This window comes from Hippocampus bargibanti, linkage group LG10 (assembly GCF_051943395.1).
Source record: "Hippocampus bargibanti isolate YZ-2025 linkage group LG10, ASM5194339v1, whole genome shotgun sequence".
NCBI classification, from domain to species: Eukaryota; Metazoa; Chordata; class Actinopteri; order Syngnathiformes; family Syngnathidae; genus Hippocampus; species Hippocampus bargibanti.
Genome location: NC_142743.1, coordinates 23,090,750 through 23,109,207, shown reverse-complemented (window position 1 = coordinate 23,109,207; position 18,458 = coordinate 23,090,750). Strand labels below are relative to the sequence as shown.

Sequence of the window (18,458 nt, the reverse complement as noted above, 5' to 3'; positions counted from 1 at the left end):
TTATTATTATTATTTAAACCAAATGCACGGTTGTGTGAGATATTTAATCACAAAAAGACATACATACATTCATTAGTCAGAAATATTGTGCTAAGTCTATACTCTTTCTCTTTTCTGTAATACCGTACGATAGCTATCTGGCTGGCTGGCTAGCTATTAGCTATGTATTGGATTGCTAACTAGCTTTCTATCTATTTGTCTTACTATTCTACTTGAGTTACTTCCGGGTTGAGTGAACGCGGGCGCGTGTGGCTGTCGCTGCTCACCCACAGAAAAACTTATCCTGTGACTGTGAAGTGACCTTGAATAATGAAATGTATTATTATTATTTCCAGTTCGTACAACAGACTACTTATGCAACATAGGCTTAGTTATGCTGATGAGGTGATACCAGAGCAAATGGGGCATCAGGCCAGTCGTAGACCTCATACTCAGGCAGGACAATAGAAGTAATCAGTGGAGCCGCAGGGAGTCGTCCTCTGCTCCCCCCAACCTAAGAGCAGGGACCAATGATAGCAGAGTTCGGCACCGCCACGTCTGGACAGTAGGGATATATATATATATAGGGCCGAAACTACCAGTAAGACTTTACTTTGCTGACGAAGCATCTTGGATAAGAAGCGAAACGTCTGACACCTTCAAAGAAGTACAGATGACGGCTGAAGAAACCTTTTCATCGACTTCTTCTTTCGAGAAAGATCAAGTGATGGTGGACGTTTCACTGGATGTGTGTCCAACAACCTTTTCTACAGTCCTACCGCTATCACAGATTTGTTTTCCTGGAAAGTATGCCAACCTACTCTCCGATGGCATCATAATTCATCCCGCGCACTCCAGTTCTCCAATTCAGACTGTAGTACGTCAGAGTTCTTTGCTTCGAGACTGAGTTCCACCTGCTCTTGAGTTTTCCTGGACTTGGCTCTGTCCCAGTCGGTCTTCGATGTTTCATTGTTCCAGACAACTGAGGTCTCCGTATCACTGATGTAGCCCGAGTCTCCAGTGTAGTGGGTTGGATACACCAAAAGTGGCTCTGCAGAGAACGCACGCAGGTTCCGATCCTCAAAGTGCTCCATGTAGTCTAAACTAAAAAGGGGAAAAGATGACAACACAAGCAGATTTACAAAGTTTTGACAGGGGACGCACCCACAAAAAAAGTAGGGGGTACCAGAAAACAAAAAGGGCAGATCTGAGCTCAAGTGAAACTACTGTATTTATTCGAGTATAACGCGCACCCCTAATTTTCAATTAAAAATCATATTTTGTTTGTATATTTTGTTTCACTTTTTCTTGGCTCAGACCAAGCATTTCTATTCCCTCTCGTTCCCTCAGATCCCCTTCTTCCCTCCACCTCTGTGTGCCCCCTGCCCGTCTCAACACGATGGGGGACAGAGTTTTCAGCCGCTCTGCCCCCTAACTCTCGATTGATTCTCTTCCCACCTTCAAATCCCATCCTATTTAAAATTGCATTTTTTGTGTAGCTTTATCTCTTGTTTCCATTTATAATTGTATTTTATTTATTATTGTATCTATTCTTGTCTGTGACTGTAAAGTGTCCTTGAGAGCTTTGAAAGGCGCTTGAAATAAAATGTATTATTGTTAGCTGTCTAGCTGGCTGACTGTTAGCTGGCTAGCTGTTGGCTATTTGGCTAACTATTAGCTATTGATTAGCTATCCATTAGCTAACTGGCTAATAGCTGTCTATCTGGCTGGCTGTAAGCTGTCTCGCTCGCGCGCTGTTGGCTATCTGGCTAACTATTCACGAATTATTTGCTATCCATTAGCTAGCTATCTAGCTATTAGCTGTCTACATCACTGTAATATATTATAATATATTAAAATATATTGTTTTCAATGTTATATCCCCATATATTTTATATTTTAAAATCATGTATTATATATTGTCAAATCATATATTAAATCATATATATAATATATGTTATATATTGTTTATCATGTATTCTTATATATTGCAAAATATTACAAATGATTGCTGCTTTTCATATATTGCAATATATTCAAAAATAATTACTAATATATTTATTTATATAGTACAAAACATATGTAATTTTATATTTATAAATAACTACCACCATATATTACCATGTATATTAGACAATATATTAGTGATGTATGTAGAAATATATGACCAATATATGATACAATGTATTTTTATATATGTATGTAAAATGATATGGAAATAAATGTCACAACTACATACAGATACATGTTTAATATATGATAAAATACATTGTGAATATATGTAAATGATATGAAAACAAATATATTATAATGTTTTTATGTTAAACAATAAACACAAACTGGGTGTATCAAAAAAATTATAAGATTTATAATTGAACTGTAAGAAGTTTGGTATATAATAGTATTCAATAGAAAACATTCTTTAAAAACAACAGATTGACATCGTATACTATTCTGTCGTATAAACCTCGCGTCTGCCATTTTGAATGCTTTTCGATTTACGACTGTTTGACTTACGACCGTTTTGTCGGAACGGAACCCGGTCGTAACTCAGATGTTACCTGTATATATATTTTTGCCCCAGGCCTCGTTTATAACGCGCACCCAAACTTTTGAGTTCTTTTTTAGGTCGAAAATTTTGCGCGTTATACTCGAATAAATACAGTACTCAAAATTACTTTGTCAAGCCAAGTATTTCTGAAATGAACCAAGAGGAGCTAGAAGTACGATACTCACACAGGATGTTTGTCATACATGACAGGAAGGAACTCATCAACAGGAAGCATCTTTTTCAGAGGCTCAGCCTTGAGGAGCTTTTGGGCTCCTTGCAAGGACAGCATGTAGCCCAAAGTCCAGTAGGAGTAGTCAGCCTCCACCAGATTGTGAACATTTGGTACCGATTTCTCCGGATGATCCACCTGCATTCGCTTCCGTCCAATATAACTGCAGGAGCAAAGTGAGATTAACAACCATCCAGTTGATCACAGTAAGCGTCTTTCAAAACCATCAAGGACACTTTACAGTTACAGGATATTTTTTTTTGCGGGTGAGCAGCGGCAGCCGCACACGCCAGCGTTCACTCAACCCGGAAGTGTACATGTACAACTGGAGAGAATACTAAGTACGTTACTACAAAAACTAGAAGAACTAGATAAAATTATCACAAAAACTCATTCCTCAAGATGGTGAAAGAAGACGGTTACATTCCTCGTCAAGTGTTTAATGCTGATGAAACTGGCCACTCCATTCCATCAAGCCATCAACGACCATCACAAATGTAAATAAAATCACTTTATTATAGAGTGCAGTGTATTTCTTTCGTTACACTACAATAGCACATTTATTATACATAAAATAGGGTATATTTTGTGTAGTTTTACGGCTTATTTAGTAGAAAATCATGTTTTAATTGGGACCTGGGAATGGATTATTCTCATTTTAATGGTTTTCTATGGGAAATTAATTTTTGGGATACACACTTTTCGCCTTACGCACTCTATCTGCGAACCAATTTAGTTCGTAAGCCAAGGTATCGCTGTATAGTTTCTTTATATGTGTCACTTGTATGCAAATTGTGTGTTTTTTTTTTAAATCTGAGCATATTTGATCTACTTGAGTCCTGCTGATATTTTCATTGCTCTGTCTGGGAAACAATTAAGTTCGTAAGCCAAGGTATCTCTGTATAAGTAAACTGTATTGATTTCTACTGAAAAATAAACCTTGAATAAAAAATATGCTCTATAAAGATATGTACATGTACAATTGGAGAGAATACTGTCATACATATGACAGTATTCTTATATATGCATATGTCACTACAAAATGGTCGTATGTACCATTGTTTGTAACTCGAATGTTCGTCAGTAGAGGAGCGTCTGTACTCGATGGATTTAAGGTGACAAAAGAAAGGTTTTAAATGTCCGTCTCACATTTCAATCATCATCCAATCATTCATTCAATCATTTGATTATTATGAATGTTACAAAACTGGCGTCTGGTCACGGGTGTCGAGGAAATAGCAGATGACAGATGGAAGGATTTCTTTGTATGAGGCAGAAATAATCCTTTCTATTTTTAACGCTGACTTTTTCATTTCATTGACTCACATGAGGTCCCAGTCAAGCTTGTGCGTTGTCACCTCCTGCAACAATGCCTGCAGACGACGTTTGAAGAACACCTCAAAGCGCAAGTCGTCCTCAATGACCAAGGAAGTATGGAGGCGGCGATCCACTATCTGCACGCATGCACACACTCAACGTTGGACACTTTTCTCGTATTTTCATTTCCAAGATGGATGTAACAGTCACAGCAGGTGACATTTAGTGTTCAAATATAACTCTAGTACTTCTCTCACTCCTTATCTGGAGTGGAGTTATCCGGACCTCACAAAAACCACTGAAACAGGTGTGTGTGTGTGTGTGTGTGTGTGTGTGTGTGTGTGTGTGTGTGTGTGTGTGTGTGTGTGTGTGTGTGTGTGTGTGTGTGTGTGTGTGTGTGTGTGTGTGTGTGTGTGTGTGTGTGTGTGTGTGTGTGTGTGTGTGTGTGTGTGTGTGTGTGTGTGTGTGTGTGTGTGTGTGTGTGTGTGTGTGTGTGTGTGTGTGTGTGTGTGTGTGTGTGTGTGTGTGTGTGTGTGTGTGTGTGTGTGTGTGTGTGTGTGTGTGTGTGTGTGTGTGTGTGTGTGTGTGTGTGTGTGTGTGTGTGTGTGTGTGTGTGTGTGTGTGTGTGTGTGTGTGTGTGTGTGTGTGTGTGTGTGTGTGTGTGTGTGTGTGTGTGTGTGTGTGTGTGTGTGTGTGTGTGTGTGTGTGTGTGTGTGTGTGTGTGTGTGTGTGTGTGTGTGTGTGTGTGTGTGTGTGTGTGTGTGTGTGTGTGTGTGTGTGTGTGTGTGTGTGTGTGTGTGTGTGTGTGTGTGTGTGTGTGTGTGTGTGTGTGTGTGTGTGTGTGTGTGTGTGTGTGTGTGTGTGTGTGTGTGTGTGTGTGTGTGTGTGTGTGTGTGTGTGTGTGTGTGTGTGTGTGTGTGTGTGTGTGTGTGTGTGTGTGTGTGTGTGTGTGTGTGTGTGTGTGTGTGTGTGTGTGTGTGTGTGTGTGTGTGTGTGTGTGTGTGTGTGTGTGTGTGTGTGTGTGTGTGTGTGTGTGTGTGTGTGTGTGTGTGTGTGTGTGTGTGTGTGTGTGTGTGTGTGTGTGTGTGTGTGTGTGTGTGTGTGTGTGTGTGTGTGTGTGTGTGTGTGTGTGTGTGTGTGTGTGTGTGTGTGTGTGTGTGTGTGTGTGTGTGTGTGTGTGTGTGTGTGTGTGTGTGTGTGTGTGTGTGTGTGTGTGTGTGTGTGTGTGTGTGTGTGTGTGTGTGTGTGTGTGTGTGTGTGTGTGTGTGTGTCTCTCACTGAAAAACATTTTTAGATATGTTACTTTTATGGCTGTCTTTGTCAAAAAGGTTCCCGACCCCTGCGTTAAATGAATGAAAGTACCGAAACCTCACCTCCTTCCAGATGTTGTAATGAGAGAGGAAACAACCCAATTCACCCTTGGTGAGAGGTCGGCCATGATATGGGTCTTTGTACCCGGGCAGCATATTAATCCCCATGGATTCAATGTCACTCTTATTCAGAGCCCTGATGAGCAGAGACGAGATAAACAAGGAGATTAGCAATAGGAATAACGCATGATATGGATGAGAACATTCCGCCTTGAGATACTTCTGTCCTATGTCGTGAGAAGTTGACACGACCATGCTCAAAGCCTCGCATCAAACCGCCTCCAAAATAGCTAGCTAGCTATCTATTAGTTATCTATTAGCTAGCTAGCTAACTTGATCTAGTTGAGTTATTCCCGATTGAACGCAATCACCTTTGCTGGCTACCTAGCAAGCTATCTATTTACTATCTACTTGCTATCGAGTAGCTGTCTAACTAGCTATGTAGCTAGCTATTTATTAGTTTTCTATTAGCTAGCTAGCTAACTTGATTTTGATTTGAGTTATTCCCGATTCAACGCGATTAGAATGGGCTCGTTCGCGAACGACATATCACTCATTGTGGCGCTGCGTGTGTGTCCCGAAAAATAGTTCGTATGCCAAGGTAAAATTTGCATAAATGTAACGTTCGTAAAACCAAAAAGTTCGTAAACCAAGGGGTTCGTAAACCGAGGTATCCCTGTACATCCAATTCAATCCAATATTTGCTGTACATTGACATCCATTGTAATATTATGTGCCCTTTTCTAATTGTACATTTCAAATTCATGTCACACTAACTAATTTGGTCATTTTGAAAACGCTTGCACATCCACTTTTAGCCCGACAACAAAATGACCACACAGAAGACGAAACGTACTTGCCATCCACAGCGGCAATAATTTTACAGCTGAGCTCCATTTCGTGCAATGTTCTTAGCATGCGCTCCCGCCGGTCAGCTCTCCGCACCAGATTTATCATGAACACCTGTACGCACACAATTGAAAGCCTCACACGAGTGCACGAATCGCATATGGGTTCATATGAGTGCGTGAAAAAGGAAACAAAAAAGGCAAGACTGTACCTCATCAAAGCCAATCTTGCTCGGCTGTTTGGGAGGAAGGTTAAGGAAGCTGGAATGTTCCACTGGAGGATTTCTCACTTTCAAAAAAGATGCCACAAGGTTAGACTAAGAGAATGTGTAATGAATCGGACGCTCCCAAAATGTTGCCTGTAGCGCTAAATGCCATGCCCAGTTCAAACGAAAGCAATCATTTTTCATGGCTCGTTGATGTCCTTTTCCTCTGTGGATGATTACATATCGTGTGGTATCTGAACAATAATGACTAAGCAGTGTTTCGGTGACCAAAATGTTGTTTTTTTTACAGTGACAGGATCAGTTTTCTATGGGTGAGCAGCGGCAGCCATACTCAACCGGGAATAACTCAAATAGATCAAGTTAGCTAGCTAGCTAATAGATAACTAATAGATAGATAGATAACTAGTTAGACAGCTAATAGATAGCAAATAGATAGCTAGCTAGGTAGCCAGCAACGGTGACTCCCATTTAACTGGGAATAGCTCAAATAGATCAAGTTAGCTAGCTAGCTAATAGATAACTAATAGATAGCTAGCTAGCTAGTTAGACAGCTAATAGATAGCAAATAGATAGCTAGCTAGATTGCTAGCTAGGTAGCCAGCAACGGTGACACCCGTTTAACTGGGAATAGCTCAAATAGATCAAGTTAGCTAGCTAGCTAACAGATGACTAATGTCTCATATTGATTATTGTATGTTTGAAACTGGAGAAAAAGTAGTCAAATGAAAGCCTATTTATTGAGCGATGCAATAATAATAATAATAATAATAATAATAAATTTCATTTATAAGCGCCTTTCAAAACTCTAAAGGTCACTTTACAGTCACAGGATATGTTTTTCTGCGGGAGAGCAGCGGCAGCCACACGCGCCAGCGTTCACTCAAGCCGGAAGTAACTTAAATCCTATTAGCTCTCTAACGAGCTAGCTAGCTAGCTAGCTATTGGTCGTCTATTGGCTAGCTGGCTAACTTGGTCTGTTTGGGTTGTTCCCGGTTGGACGGGTTCACCGTTGCTGGCTACCGAGCTATTTATGTATTTGCTATCTATTCACTATCTAACTCGCTAGCTAGCTATCTATTAGTTATCTATTAGCTAGCAAGCCCACAGAAAAACTGCTCCTGTGACTGTAAAGTGACCTTGAGAGTTTTGAAAGGCGCTTGTAAATGAAATGTATTATTATTATTATTAAATTAATAGAAAGCAAGCTAGCTAGCCAATGGATAGCCAACATATACCTAGCTAATATGTTGTGTTGCTTCTTCATTTTGACATTGAACTCACCCATGATCTCAAGATGAGTGTGCAAGAAGCTCTCTGCTTCATCCAACAAAGTAGCGTGAGAACGCATCGGCAGAGGAAAGTAACCGTAGGTTTCTTTGTTGCACACGTACATCTGAATGTCTGACAACAGCAGAAGATGACAGATGATGGGGGTGGGGAAGAAGAAAAATCACACGGTGTAACATTCACCAAGCCATTTTAACCATCTCACCCGCCATGCGAGCGGAATAGGCAAAGATGATGACATCATCAAGAGCACAGCTGTACTCCGGGTGCGGCGGGTAAAAGGCCAATTGACGAGAAGCTTCCTTCCGTAAGTCAACCAGGTACGTCGAGTGGACCATCGGTACGGCAAAACACCCAAGACGCTCCTGCTTCCTGATTGGTATGTAGGCTGGCGTTCGCTTGTAGTAGCCCTGCAGAGATGGTTGCACTCATTCACCAAACGTCACAAAGAAACCCTTTCTGCACATTACACCATTTTTTGTTTCCTAACTGACATCAGAAAAACGTTTTATAGCATCTAAAATACTCAAAACACGCAGCCTGATATTTTGAGTCAAATGAAAAACACCAAGAAAAATGACTTAAAGGACAACCGACATCACTTTTTTGTTTCCGAACTGACATCAGAAAAACGTTTTATAGCATCTAAAATGCCCAAAACACACAGTATGATATTTTTAGTCAAATGCAAAACACCAAGAAAAATGTGTCTAAAAACTACTTCAATTTGAAACCGGAAGTGGCCAGTTTCAGAAGGTCCCGCCCCCTTGTTCGTGACGTCACGCCAGGACGTCGTTCCTTGCTCTAGAATCAAAACAATGGCTTCATATTCGGAGAAGATGCTTTCTTGTTACTCATATGATTCAAATACAGTGAAGTCTCGTTATATCGATATCGGATATATCGATAGTCCCGGTTATATCGATACTATTTCAATGCACGCACGGAGAAAATTACATGCAAACAGGGTCGGATATATCGATAGTCCCTGTTATATCGATATTTTTTCGGACTCCCTTGAATATCGATATAACGAGACTTTACTGTAGTTCTGAAGAGGAAAACATAAATGTTTGCAATCGATTAAAGAAGTCCTTCCATGTCATTTTGAGGCTTATGGACTCCAATGTAGCGTCCCAAAAAATGCAGAAGAGGGCGCCCTAGCTCCGTTGGAAATGGGCTGATTTGTCCGCTGGGAATTTGTGTCAACTAGTATCAAATAGTAGTCTTGGTGCAACACACAACGATTCACCATCGTGTTATTTATGTGTTTTCCTTATAATTTCGCCATCAACATGGATCAACACGATGTTTTCAGACTAAAAAAAGTGCCCAAAATGCATTGTGTGTCCCTTTCTCGGTCAGGGGTGTTCCTTCAGTGACGTAACGTGAGGACTCGTCACCAACTCAAAAACAAGACTTCCGGAATATTCAGCGCCAGTCTTCAAACGTAAAATATAGCTACATGCGGTGGAATCTTTGTAAAATACACTCAGTAGAAGTCATTTGAAGTGATTTTACAGATTATGAACACAATTTGTCCGGAGGTGTCGGTTGTCCTTTAAAGGATGATTACAAACAAACACATACATTACCTGTGATGTCATGCCGCACCAGAAATTGGAGTATGCAGCTCTGGATTCCAACATTGGAGCGACAATGGTCTTGTTTTCTTTCATCAGTTTCCATAACACATCTGGGTTGGTGAGCAGGTTGTCGCAGTCGGCCATCTGTCACCGAAGAAAAGAGCATGACGTCGCCGGTGGACATAATGCGTTGGTGAAAAGAGCAATTTTGTGCGTTTCGATACAACTGTAATGGGTGGAAAAGTGTCTGCCGGCAAAATATATTGAATATGCAAGGAGCTCTACTAAAAAAAAAAAAAAAGAATGTGCATTTCGACACAGGTAACCGTAGCAACAGGACATACGCTTTACCATCCAGTGCCAATAATCTCTGTTAGCAGCATCTCCTACATTTAAAGGACAATTGACGCCTCCGGACAAATTGTGTCCATAATTTGTAAAATCGCTTCGAATGACTTCTACTGAGCGCATTTTCCAAAGATTCCACTGCATATAGCTATATTTTACGTTTTAAGACTGGTGCTGAATATTCAGGAAGTCTTGTTTTTGAGTTGGTGACGATTCCTGACGTCACGAAAGGAACGCCCCTGACCGAGAAAGCGACACACAATGCATTTTGGGTACTTTGTTTGGTCTGAAAACTTCGTGTTGATGGCGAAATTAGAAGGAAAACACATAAATAACGCGATGGTGAATCGTGTGTTGCACCAAAACTACTATTTGATACTAGTTACACAAATTCCCAGCAGACAAATCAGCCCATTTCCAACGGAGCTTGGGCGTAGTAGTAAGTAGTTTTCCTTCTAATTTCGTAATCAACACAGGGTTTTCAGATGAAAAAAACTACCCAAAATGCATTGTGTGTCGCTTTCTCCGTCAGGGGCGTTCCAGACGTGATGTCACGTCAGGAATCGTCATCAACTCGAAAACAAGACTTCCTGAATATTCAGCGCGAGTCAATATACCATAATCACTACTAGCTCTCGCTAGCTAGCTAATAGCTATCTATTAGCTCTGGCTAGCTATCCATTAGCTCTAGCTAGCTCTCTATTAGCTATGTATTAGCTCTAGCTAGCTATTTATTAGCTATATATTAGCTATCTAGCTAGTTTTCTGTCGATTTGAGTTACTTCCGGGTTGAGTTGAACGCTGGCGCGTGTCGCTGCCACTGCTCACCCACAGAAAAACCGTGATTGTAAAGTGACCTTGAGAGTTTTGCAAGGCGCTTATAAATGAAGAGTATTATTATTATTAAAACATAAAATATAGCTATATGCGGTGGAACCTTTGTAAAATGCGCTCAGTAGAAGTCATTTGAAGTGATTTTACAAATTATGGACGCAACTTGTCCGCAGGTGTCGGTTGTCCTTTAAATGTAGTAATAATGACCGTCCATTTCCTCCTAATCCGGGATACATAACAAAAGCGACTCTGTCAGGATAGTGATTGACTGACAACATACCAGGATGTAGTCAGCCCAGATTTCACGGGCTGTGTCCAATGCGCCCTGACGAAGCTTCATGACGTGTTCATAACGAAGATTATTCCAGTGTTTGGGCCCCACCTCGTCCTCGAAGGCACTACAGATGACACTGCTGTCAAGCGCTGAGACATACTGATTGAGTGCGCTTGGCAACACAGCTACGTTTACACACACACAACCGAACGCACACACACACACAAAGAAAATTACCTGGATCCATCATCTGGTCTCCATTCCACATAGTGATAGTCATTCTGCACCTTGATGAGCCACTCTCGAAGGAAGGCAGTGGTGTTATCTATGTTGTGATCTGTCGCCACCCTGTTGCAAAACGAGGGAAATACACTTTTTTTTTCATTGCGGGGGGGGGGGGGGGGACAACACCAGGCACTTGGATGGGATCCACTGATTAAATACATATAGCGAAAAAGCAGAGGTGTTGATGCCTCATTAAAATGCGTGTCTGTCATTGTGGTGTGTCCTTAGGAGCTTAGAAAGGCGCTTAAAATATAATGTATTTTTAGTATTATTATTATTATTATTAGTAGTAGTAGTATTATGATAAAAGAACAATAAACACCAGAACAATAAATAACTAAGCCTATGTTGCCTAAGCGGTCTATTGTACGAGTAGTTAGTTATGCTGATGAGGTGATACCAGGGTAAATTGGGCAATCAGGCCAGTCATCAGTCAGAACAATAGAAGTAATCAGTGCAGACGCAGGGATTAGTCCTCTGCTCCCCCCAACCTAAGAGCAGGGACCAATGATAGCAGAGTCCGGCACCGCCACGTCTGGACAGTAGGGATATATATATACATATACAGTAAAGTCTCGTTATATCGATATTCAAGGGAGTCCGAAAAAAATATCGATATAACCGGGACTATCGATATATCCGACCCTGTTTGCATGTAATTTTCTCCGTGCGTGCCTAGAAATAGTATCGATATAACCGGGACTATCGATATATCCGATATCGATATAACGAGACTTTATATATCTCAAAAAAAATCCCATAGGAAACCATTAAAATGGGAATAATCCGTTCCCGGGTTTCCATAAAATATACTTTTCAACTAAATAAGCCTTAAAACTACACACAACATACCTTATTCTATGTATAATAATATATGTGCTATTGTATTGTAATGAAAGAAATACACTGCATTGTATCATAAAGTCACTTTATTTACATTTGTGATGGTCATTTATGGCTTGATGGAATGGCGTTGGGGGTCGAAGGTCAAAGGGAATTGCTGTTTGGAAAGAGAGACGCATTACATGACGACTGTAATTAAAGAAATAAACTGTGCTGTAAAATAAAGTTTTATTGACCTTTTTGATAGTTGTTGATGGCTTATGGAAGGAGAGTCACCTTCCATAAGGACTGTTGGTAACTTAATCTTTGGTGCTGCTCGGTCATGTGCTTCCGCCGAAGATCACTCCGCCAGCCGTGGTGGGTGTGTATTATGAAAATAGTGCTTATTATAAGGTTTAATTTTCATAAATTTGACGTTTGTAAGATGAAAAGTTTGTAAGATAAGGTGTTTGTAAGTTGAGGTCTCACTGTACATAGCTTTGTACCGTCAATGTGAGCTGCGGCATTCAGACAGACTCAACGGACAAGGGCAACTAGCGACATTTTGAATGTGTAGGTATGGGAGGAAATGGATTGACAGCCGACAGCATCATGTTGACGCATGGCGTGCCGCAGGTGATTGCTTTGCCATCTGCGTGTGGTGTTCTCACACTGGAGTGCTGCCTCAGCGTTTATGTGCGACCACTTCAAAGCACAGACATTTTTTTTTAGTGTGTTCTACTGCCGTCTTCAATATTGACATGCCTTTCCCTGAACCTGGTAGCGTCCAATGAGACCCAATAAAAGGGCTGCAACATTTCTTTCTGTATTTGTCACATACGATTGACGCTCAGTCGAGAAAAAAATGAATACATACATAAATCCTGTCACTGTAAAGTGTCCTTGGGAGTTTGGGAAGGCACTTATAAATGAAATGTATGACAGTGATACATCGGCTTACGAATGCTTTAGCTAATGAACTTTTCGCCTTACGAAAGTTACATCCGCGAGAATATAATACAAACTATCTTTCCGAAGCCTAATGGAAGGTTATTCTCCGTCCTGCAAGTCAACGCAACACACTCTTTCACCATAAGAATACACAACCATGTGTTTATATGAGGCTGTATGCCAAGGTGCTTCATCTTCAACTGTCAGATTTAGAGCTGGAATTTCACTCAACCCGAATTAATTCTTTTGTATGATTAAAGAAGAGTGTCGAAGTTGTGTTAAGTTCACCCTGTCTACTTGATATCTAATTTAAAACAGATTCTTATCTTACAGACAGTGTATTGTCAGTGTTCAATACACTGTCTGTAAGATAAGAATCTGTGTTAAATAAGAGTGTGTAAGGTTTCTAATGCTGTCTTGAATGTTTATGTCGTCCTAAAAATTCAATATTCTGTGGGTCCAGGAATTCAAGTGACAAAGCAGTGTCTGAAACTCATGACAAAAAGTTAGCGGACACCAGGGCAGACAACTCTGAAAAGTTGCCTGTCAGGCCATAAAGTTGCCTGCCTCATTTTTCACAACTTAAAACACAAAAAGATTTATAATCGCCTCAAAAAAAAAAAACTTTGTTGCAAAGTATAAAGGATTTTTTACAATTAAGGAAGTACCTCCCCCAAATGCTCCCTTGCCTAATTTATGGTAAATATCCCTTGCTGAAGATTTTGCTCCAGTTGTCGTTTGTCGTCATGGTGCACAATGCAATGTTTGTGTTGCGTTGTCTGCTCAAACCTACGTTGACTCCTCTTTCTAAGCGGCTTTCAAAACTCTCAAGTACACTTTTCAGTCAGGGTGTAGTCCAAAGCAGGCTTCTGATTGGCTGCCGGTGCCGAGTACGTAAATTGTCAAACAAATGCTCGTTTGGCAATTTGCATACTCGGCACCGGCAGCCAATCAGAAACCTGTTTCGTGCTTCGGACTATACCGTGACTGTAAATTGTACTTGAAAGTTTTGAAAGGCGCTTAGAAAGAGGAGTCCACGTGGCTAGTAGCGGTTTGCTTGTAGCTTTTGCTTTATTGAATAAAACAAACGTTTGATTTGAAAAAAATATATATATTTTATTTTTCCCTTGAACAAGTTGTTGGCCATTTGGGCCGAGACGTTTTGAAAGTACGTCCGACATAAAAGTTGTACGCCCCGGGCCTCCGGGCAGACGTTATTTCAAACACTGCTTTTACCAAGGTTTTTTTTTTTATATGTATTGTGCTTGTACTTCAGTACAGAGTGTGAGAACCGTTGCCACCTCTGACTGGGACACAAGGACATAAATCTTCTGCACTCTGGAGTTTTTGCGCCAGGATTGTGGAGTGCAGACGAGTGAGGCGGTATTTCCAGTCGAGTTGAAAGATGTGGCAGGAAAAGAGGGGCAGGGACAGCGGGAGGGGGGAATGAGAGAGGATCCCAAACTGAATGGAACTTTTTCACAGGCATGACTCGACTTGCGCAGAGCCCCCCCCCCCCCCCCCCCCAAGTACTGTAATATTTTCGTGTGCATCGTTCCGAGCTAATTTCCACTTCTTGTTAGCCAATACATGCATACATTAAAGCAATCAAACAGCAATGAGAACAGTGATAAAAGTAAAGGCTTTTTTTGTTTTTTAACTGACATGAGTGCAATGGCTTCAGATTGGGAGAATATGCTTTCTTGTTACACATCCAGTTATGACACGAGGTTTTTAGACCAAACAAGTACAGCAAAATACATTGACGTGATGGAAGGACTACTACAATGTGTCTTTTTTTTTCGGTCAGGGGCATTCCTTTAGTGACGTCACGTACGTACTCGTCACCAACGCAAAAACAAGACTTCCTGAATATTCAGCGCGAGTCTTAAAACATAAAATATAGCTATATGCGGTGGAATCTTATTAAAATACGCTCAGTATAAGTCATTTGACAAATTATGGACACAACTTGTCCGGAGACGTCGGTTGTCCTTTATGAACCACTGAGTTAATGTACGGAAAAAGAATGAGAGCAAAAACGGATGACAGCTAGAACAGATGTAATCTCAAACCGATTGCGTTGGTTTGATAAACTCTTGATAAAACTTCACGATCACTTTGCCGGTCGTAATCGGCTTGTTCTTCGATGTAAATGTTTTATACCGGAGACTTTGCAGCAACGACACTCACCACAAAGCAATGCGGTCCTTGGGGTAGCGAAGGCGCTCCAAGGCTCCAAGGAAAAGCGGCAAAGAGTGCGCCGAGTTGCGGCAGATGAGCGACACAACCACCCGCGGGGCGAGGAGAGGGGATTCGGGGCTCCAGCGCTCCTCGGGGAAGTAGCCCCGGCTCAGCCCCGAAAATTGGACGAACAACAGGGCGGATAACAGCGAGGCGATGCGGGGCATGGCAAAGGGGAGAAGCGTTTGAAATGTTGCGGCCGACAGATGGGGAGACCGGCGTGCACAAGTTAGGTGCGTCTCGCTGTTGTGTTATGCCGATAGTGGCGACATGGCGGAGGAGTTGGCGGAGTTAAAGGGGAAGTCATAGACTGTCCCTGAGGGGGCTCCGCCTTCCGAAGAATGCGTTACTGTATTGTGCTTTTGGTAACAAAACAACACATCATAGTTTCACTGTTACTGTACATTAGTATTTTTTAGCAAACGTTAATTCTGTTAAGTTAAGTTAAGTCTGTGCCATCTATGTTATTGACTCATATCTTTCGCGAAGTCCGTGTGCGTGTGCTAACGCTTTCCCCTTTAAGAATAAACAATCGGGACTTTTACAGGAAGTATGGAGAAGGAGGTGTGGGCGTGCCCTAATGTCACCCGCAACTCCTCTGCATGTTTTATGTTGCCTTTCTAACAGTGATGGGAATTCCGGCTTTTTTTCAGAGAGCCGGGTCTTTTGGCTCGGCTTTTGGCTCGGTTCACTAAAAAGTTCCATACATCCACCTTCGTCTTTCACCATCTTGAGGAATGATCCCTTGCAGGTGCTTTCTCTGCCATAATTTTACCTAGTTCCTCATCAATTGTGTTCTGTTTAGCTGGGTTGATAGCTATTTGCATCAAGTGTACAGATGGCTTGTGCGGGTTATTTGTGAAGCCAGATTGATGGGAATTTTAACCTTGCAGTCTACACTCTGTTTTTGAACTATCAAAGTTGAAACGAGTCCAAATTTCAGTGTTTTTTATCCATTTTCTCTCTCTCTCTCTCTCTCTCTCTCTCTCTCTCTCTCTCTCTCTCTCTCTCTCTCTCTCTCTCTCTCTCTCTCTCTCTCTCTCTCTCTCTCTCTCTCTCTCTCTCTCTCTGTCGTCTGTTTAAACCACCTCCCCTCACTGCTGCATTCTTGACCAATCACGTGGCTTTAACCAACGACTGGGGGCGGGGAATAGAGGACCAAAAAGGACCAGTCAATAGGATAACAAAATTCACAGCAATCATTGTAATAAGTTCATCCTGTCTACTTGATATCTAATTTAAAACAGATTCTTTACTTACAGACAGTGTATTGTCGGTGTTCAAATACATAGGTATCAGTTTATGAAAATAGGATCCACTCAATGTTTGAACCTATACAGCTCGAGTCTAGGCTTGTTGGGTGTCAAAAAAGATCCATCAACAATGACACCAGCCTGAAGAACATATTAGCTCAAATGTCAGCCTTCTGAGAAGAGTGGGAAGAACTGATGGACACATTGCAACATTTCTAAAAACATCCAAGACGGCCCAAGGCTGGTTCAGGCGGCATCAACATGTGTAACTAATTTCTTAAAGTCCCATGCATTGCAGGTATATTATTTAAAGGACAACCGACGCCTCTGGACAAGTTGTGTCCATAATTTGTAAAATCACTTCAAATGACTTCTACTGAGCGTATTTTACAAAGATTCCACCGCATATAGCTAGATTTTACGTTTTAAGACTCGGGCTGAATATTCAGGAAGTCTTGTTCTTGAGTTGATGACGATTCCTGACGTGATGTCACGGAGGGAACGCCCGTGACCGAGAAAGCGACACACAATGCATTTTGGGTATTTTTTTTCATCTGAAAACACCGTGTTGATTGCGAAATTAGAAGGAAAACTATAAAAATAACGCGATGGTGAATCGCAGCCAATTGTGGTAAAACGCATAAAGAAGGTGTAAGTTGACACAAATTCCTAGCGGACAAATCAGCCCATTTCCAACGGAGCTTGTGCGTCATCTTGTGCATTTTCTGGGCGCTACATTGGAGTCCAGACGCCTCAAAATGAGACGGAAGGACTTCTTTAATGGATTGCAAACATGTATGCTTTCCTCTTCAGAACTATTTGAATCACATTCATAACTGGATGAGGAACAAGAAAGCATCTTCTCCCAATTTGAACTCGCTGAAGCTATTGTTTTGATTCTGGAGCAAGGCAGTGTGTGACCAACAGTGACGTCACGAACAAGGGGGCGGGACTTTCTGAATCTGCCCAGTTTTCGAACTCATTTTGTAATTGTAATTATTATTATTATTATTATTATTATTATTATTATTACTACCCAGCTAGCTAACTAGCTGGGTAGCCCATCCATACATTTTCCATACCGTATTATTATTATTATTATTATTATTATTATTATTATTAACAGTCATCCCACCTGAACACGCACCCTAGTGTTCCCTTGCCTCCATTTGATGTATTCCTTTGGAAACGAATCAAAGTGGCTCCATATGTGAATCGCACAGTACCACCAGACGCATCCTCAAATGCTCCCCATTTCATTTCCTGATGATGAGTCAGAGCCTGCATGGTCCCTTGAGCATCAAAGCATCTTCATGTAAACATGCAGGACATATTTTGTCTCTCTGGGCACAGCTGACTGCACGAACAAATCAGTTATCTAAAGTCTTATGTTTTGTCTTTTATGTTTTGGGAGATTCTTGGCATCAAGATCCTACATAACGTGTGTTTGTTGTGTTTTTCACAGCAGAAGAAGATGACTAACAAGGCACATTGTCCGTTCTCAAACTCTTTAAAACTTAATTGGCTTCTTTCTTTAACTTAAATTCAAACCGTGTTTTGCTTCAATCACACTCCCTACGTTCCTGATGGAGATTAGAGAGAATAACAAGTTATCATATTTAAAGGTTTCATGCTGTTATATGCTTAGTGAACATGTGTGACTCGAGTACACAATTGAAGGAGAGAGAAACCTGGGGTCAATCTGAGGTCAATTGACGCAGCCTGTTAACCTGTCATCTTCATCTAGGAGATCTGGCCTTGGACAGAATTTAGGACTAGGGAAATTCCTTTATCACAGGAGTAATTTACGACTTCAAACTCCTTCACAGGAAGAGCTCATTAGCCAGTTTACAAATGTATCAGTTCATGGAAAAGACAATGTTTTATTGCTTACAGCTGTTCGCGCTTAGAACTCAAGGGGTGTGGTATTCTCATCAAGAACACTATGTTTTACTAATGTATCACTTAAATTTGCATATACTCTTAATAAATAGCTTGGCAGAGAGCTGCAGAATTCGGGCGTCTGTCATGAATGACTACGTTCCCTGACGGT

General features: G+C 41.2%; 1 protein-coding gene across 2 annotated transcripts; it reads right to left on the bottom strand.

Moving 5' to 3' along the window:
- Positions 1 to 25: 25 nt before the first annotated feature.
- Positions 26 to 15,414, bottom strand: LOC148892981 (procollagen galactosyltransferase 1-like). 2 transcript variants are annotated; one of them, XM_089007118.1, is made up of 12 exons: positions 15,102 to 15,414; positions 11,088 to 11,222; positions 10,857 to 10,974; positions 9,404 to 9,538; positions 8,014 to 8,218; positions 7,803 to 7,922; positions 6,507 to 6,583; positions 6,303 to 6,409; positions 5,450 to 5,582; positions 4,086 to 4,213; positions 2,716 to 2,922; positions 26 to 1,083 (listed from the first exon to the last, which is right to left on the bottom strand). In XM_089007118.1, the coding sequence occupies exons 1-12, from the start codon at positions 15,317 to 15,319 to the stop codon at positions 813 to 815; spliced, it is 1,854 nt and encodes a 617-aa protein (XP_088863244.1). In that variant the 5' UTR covers positions 15,320 to 15,414; the 3' UTR covers positions 26 to 812. The 2 variants fall into 2 exon arrangements, with proteins under 2 accessions (XP_088863244.1, XP_088863245.1); XM_089007119.1 differs by having other exon boundaries at positions 11,088 to 11,198; positions 15,102 to 15,413.
- Positions 15,415 to 18,458: the final 3,044 nt, after the last annotated feature.

What these genes read in the sequence shown, in the direction of transcription:
- LOC148892981 (XM_089007118.1), bottom strand. Translation starts at nt 15,319, where the DNA reads ATGCCCCGCATCGCCTCGCTGTTATCCGCCCTGTTGTTCGTCCAATTT. An exon ending in GGTGCGGCATGACATCACAG is followed by an intron (nt 8,219 to 9,403) that starts GTAATGTATGTG and finishes CCATCTCTGCAG; the next exon opens with GGCTACTACAAGCGAACGCC. An exon ending in ATGTATGACAAACATCCTGT is followed by an intron (nt 1,084 to 2,715) that starts GTGAGTATCGTA and finishes TCCCCTTTTTAG; the next exon opens with TTTAGACTACATGGAGCACT.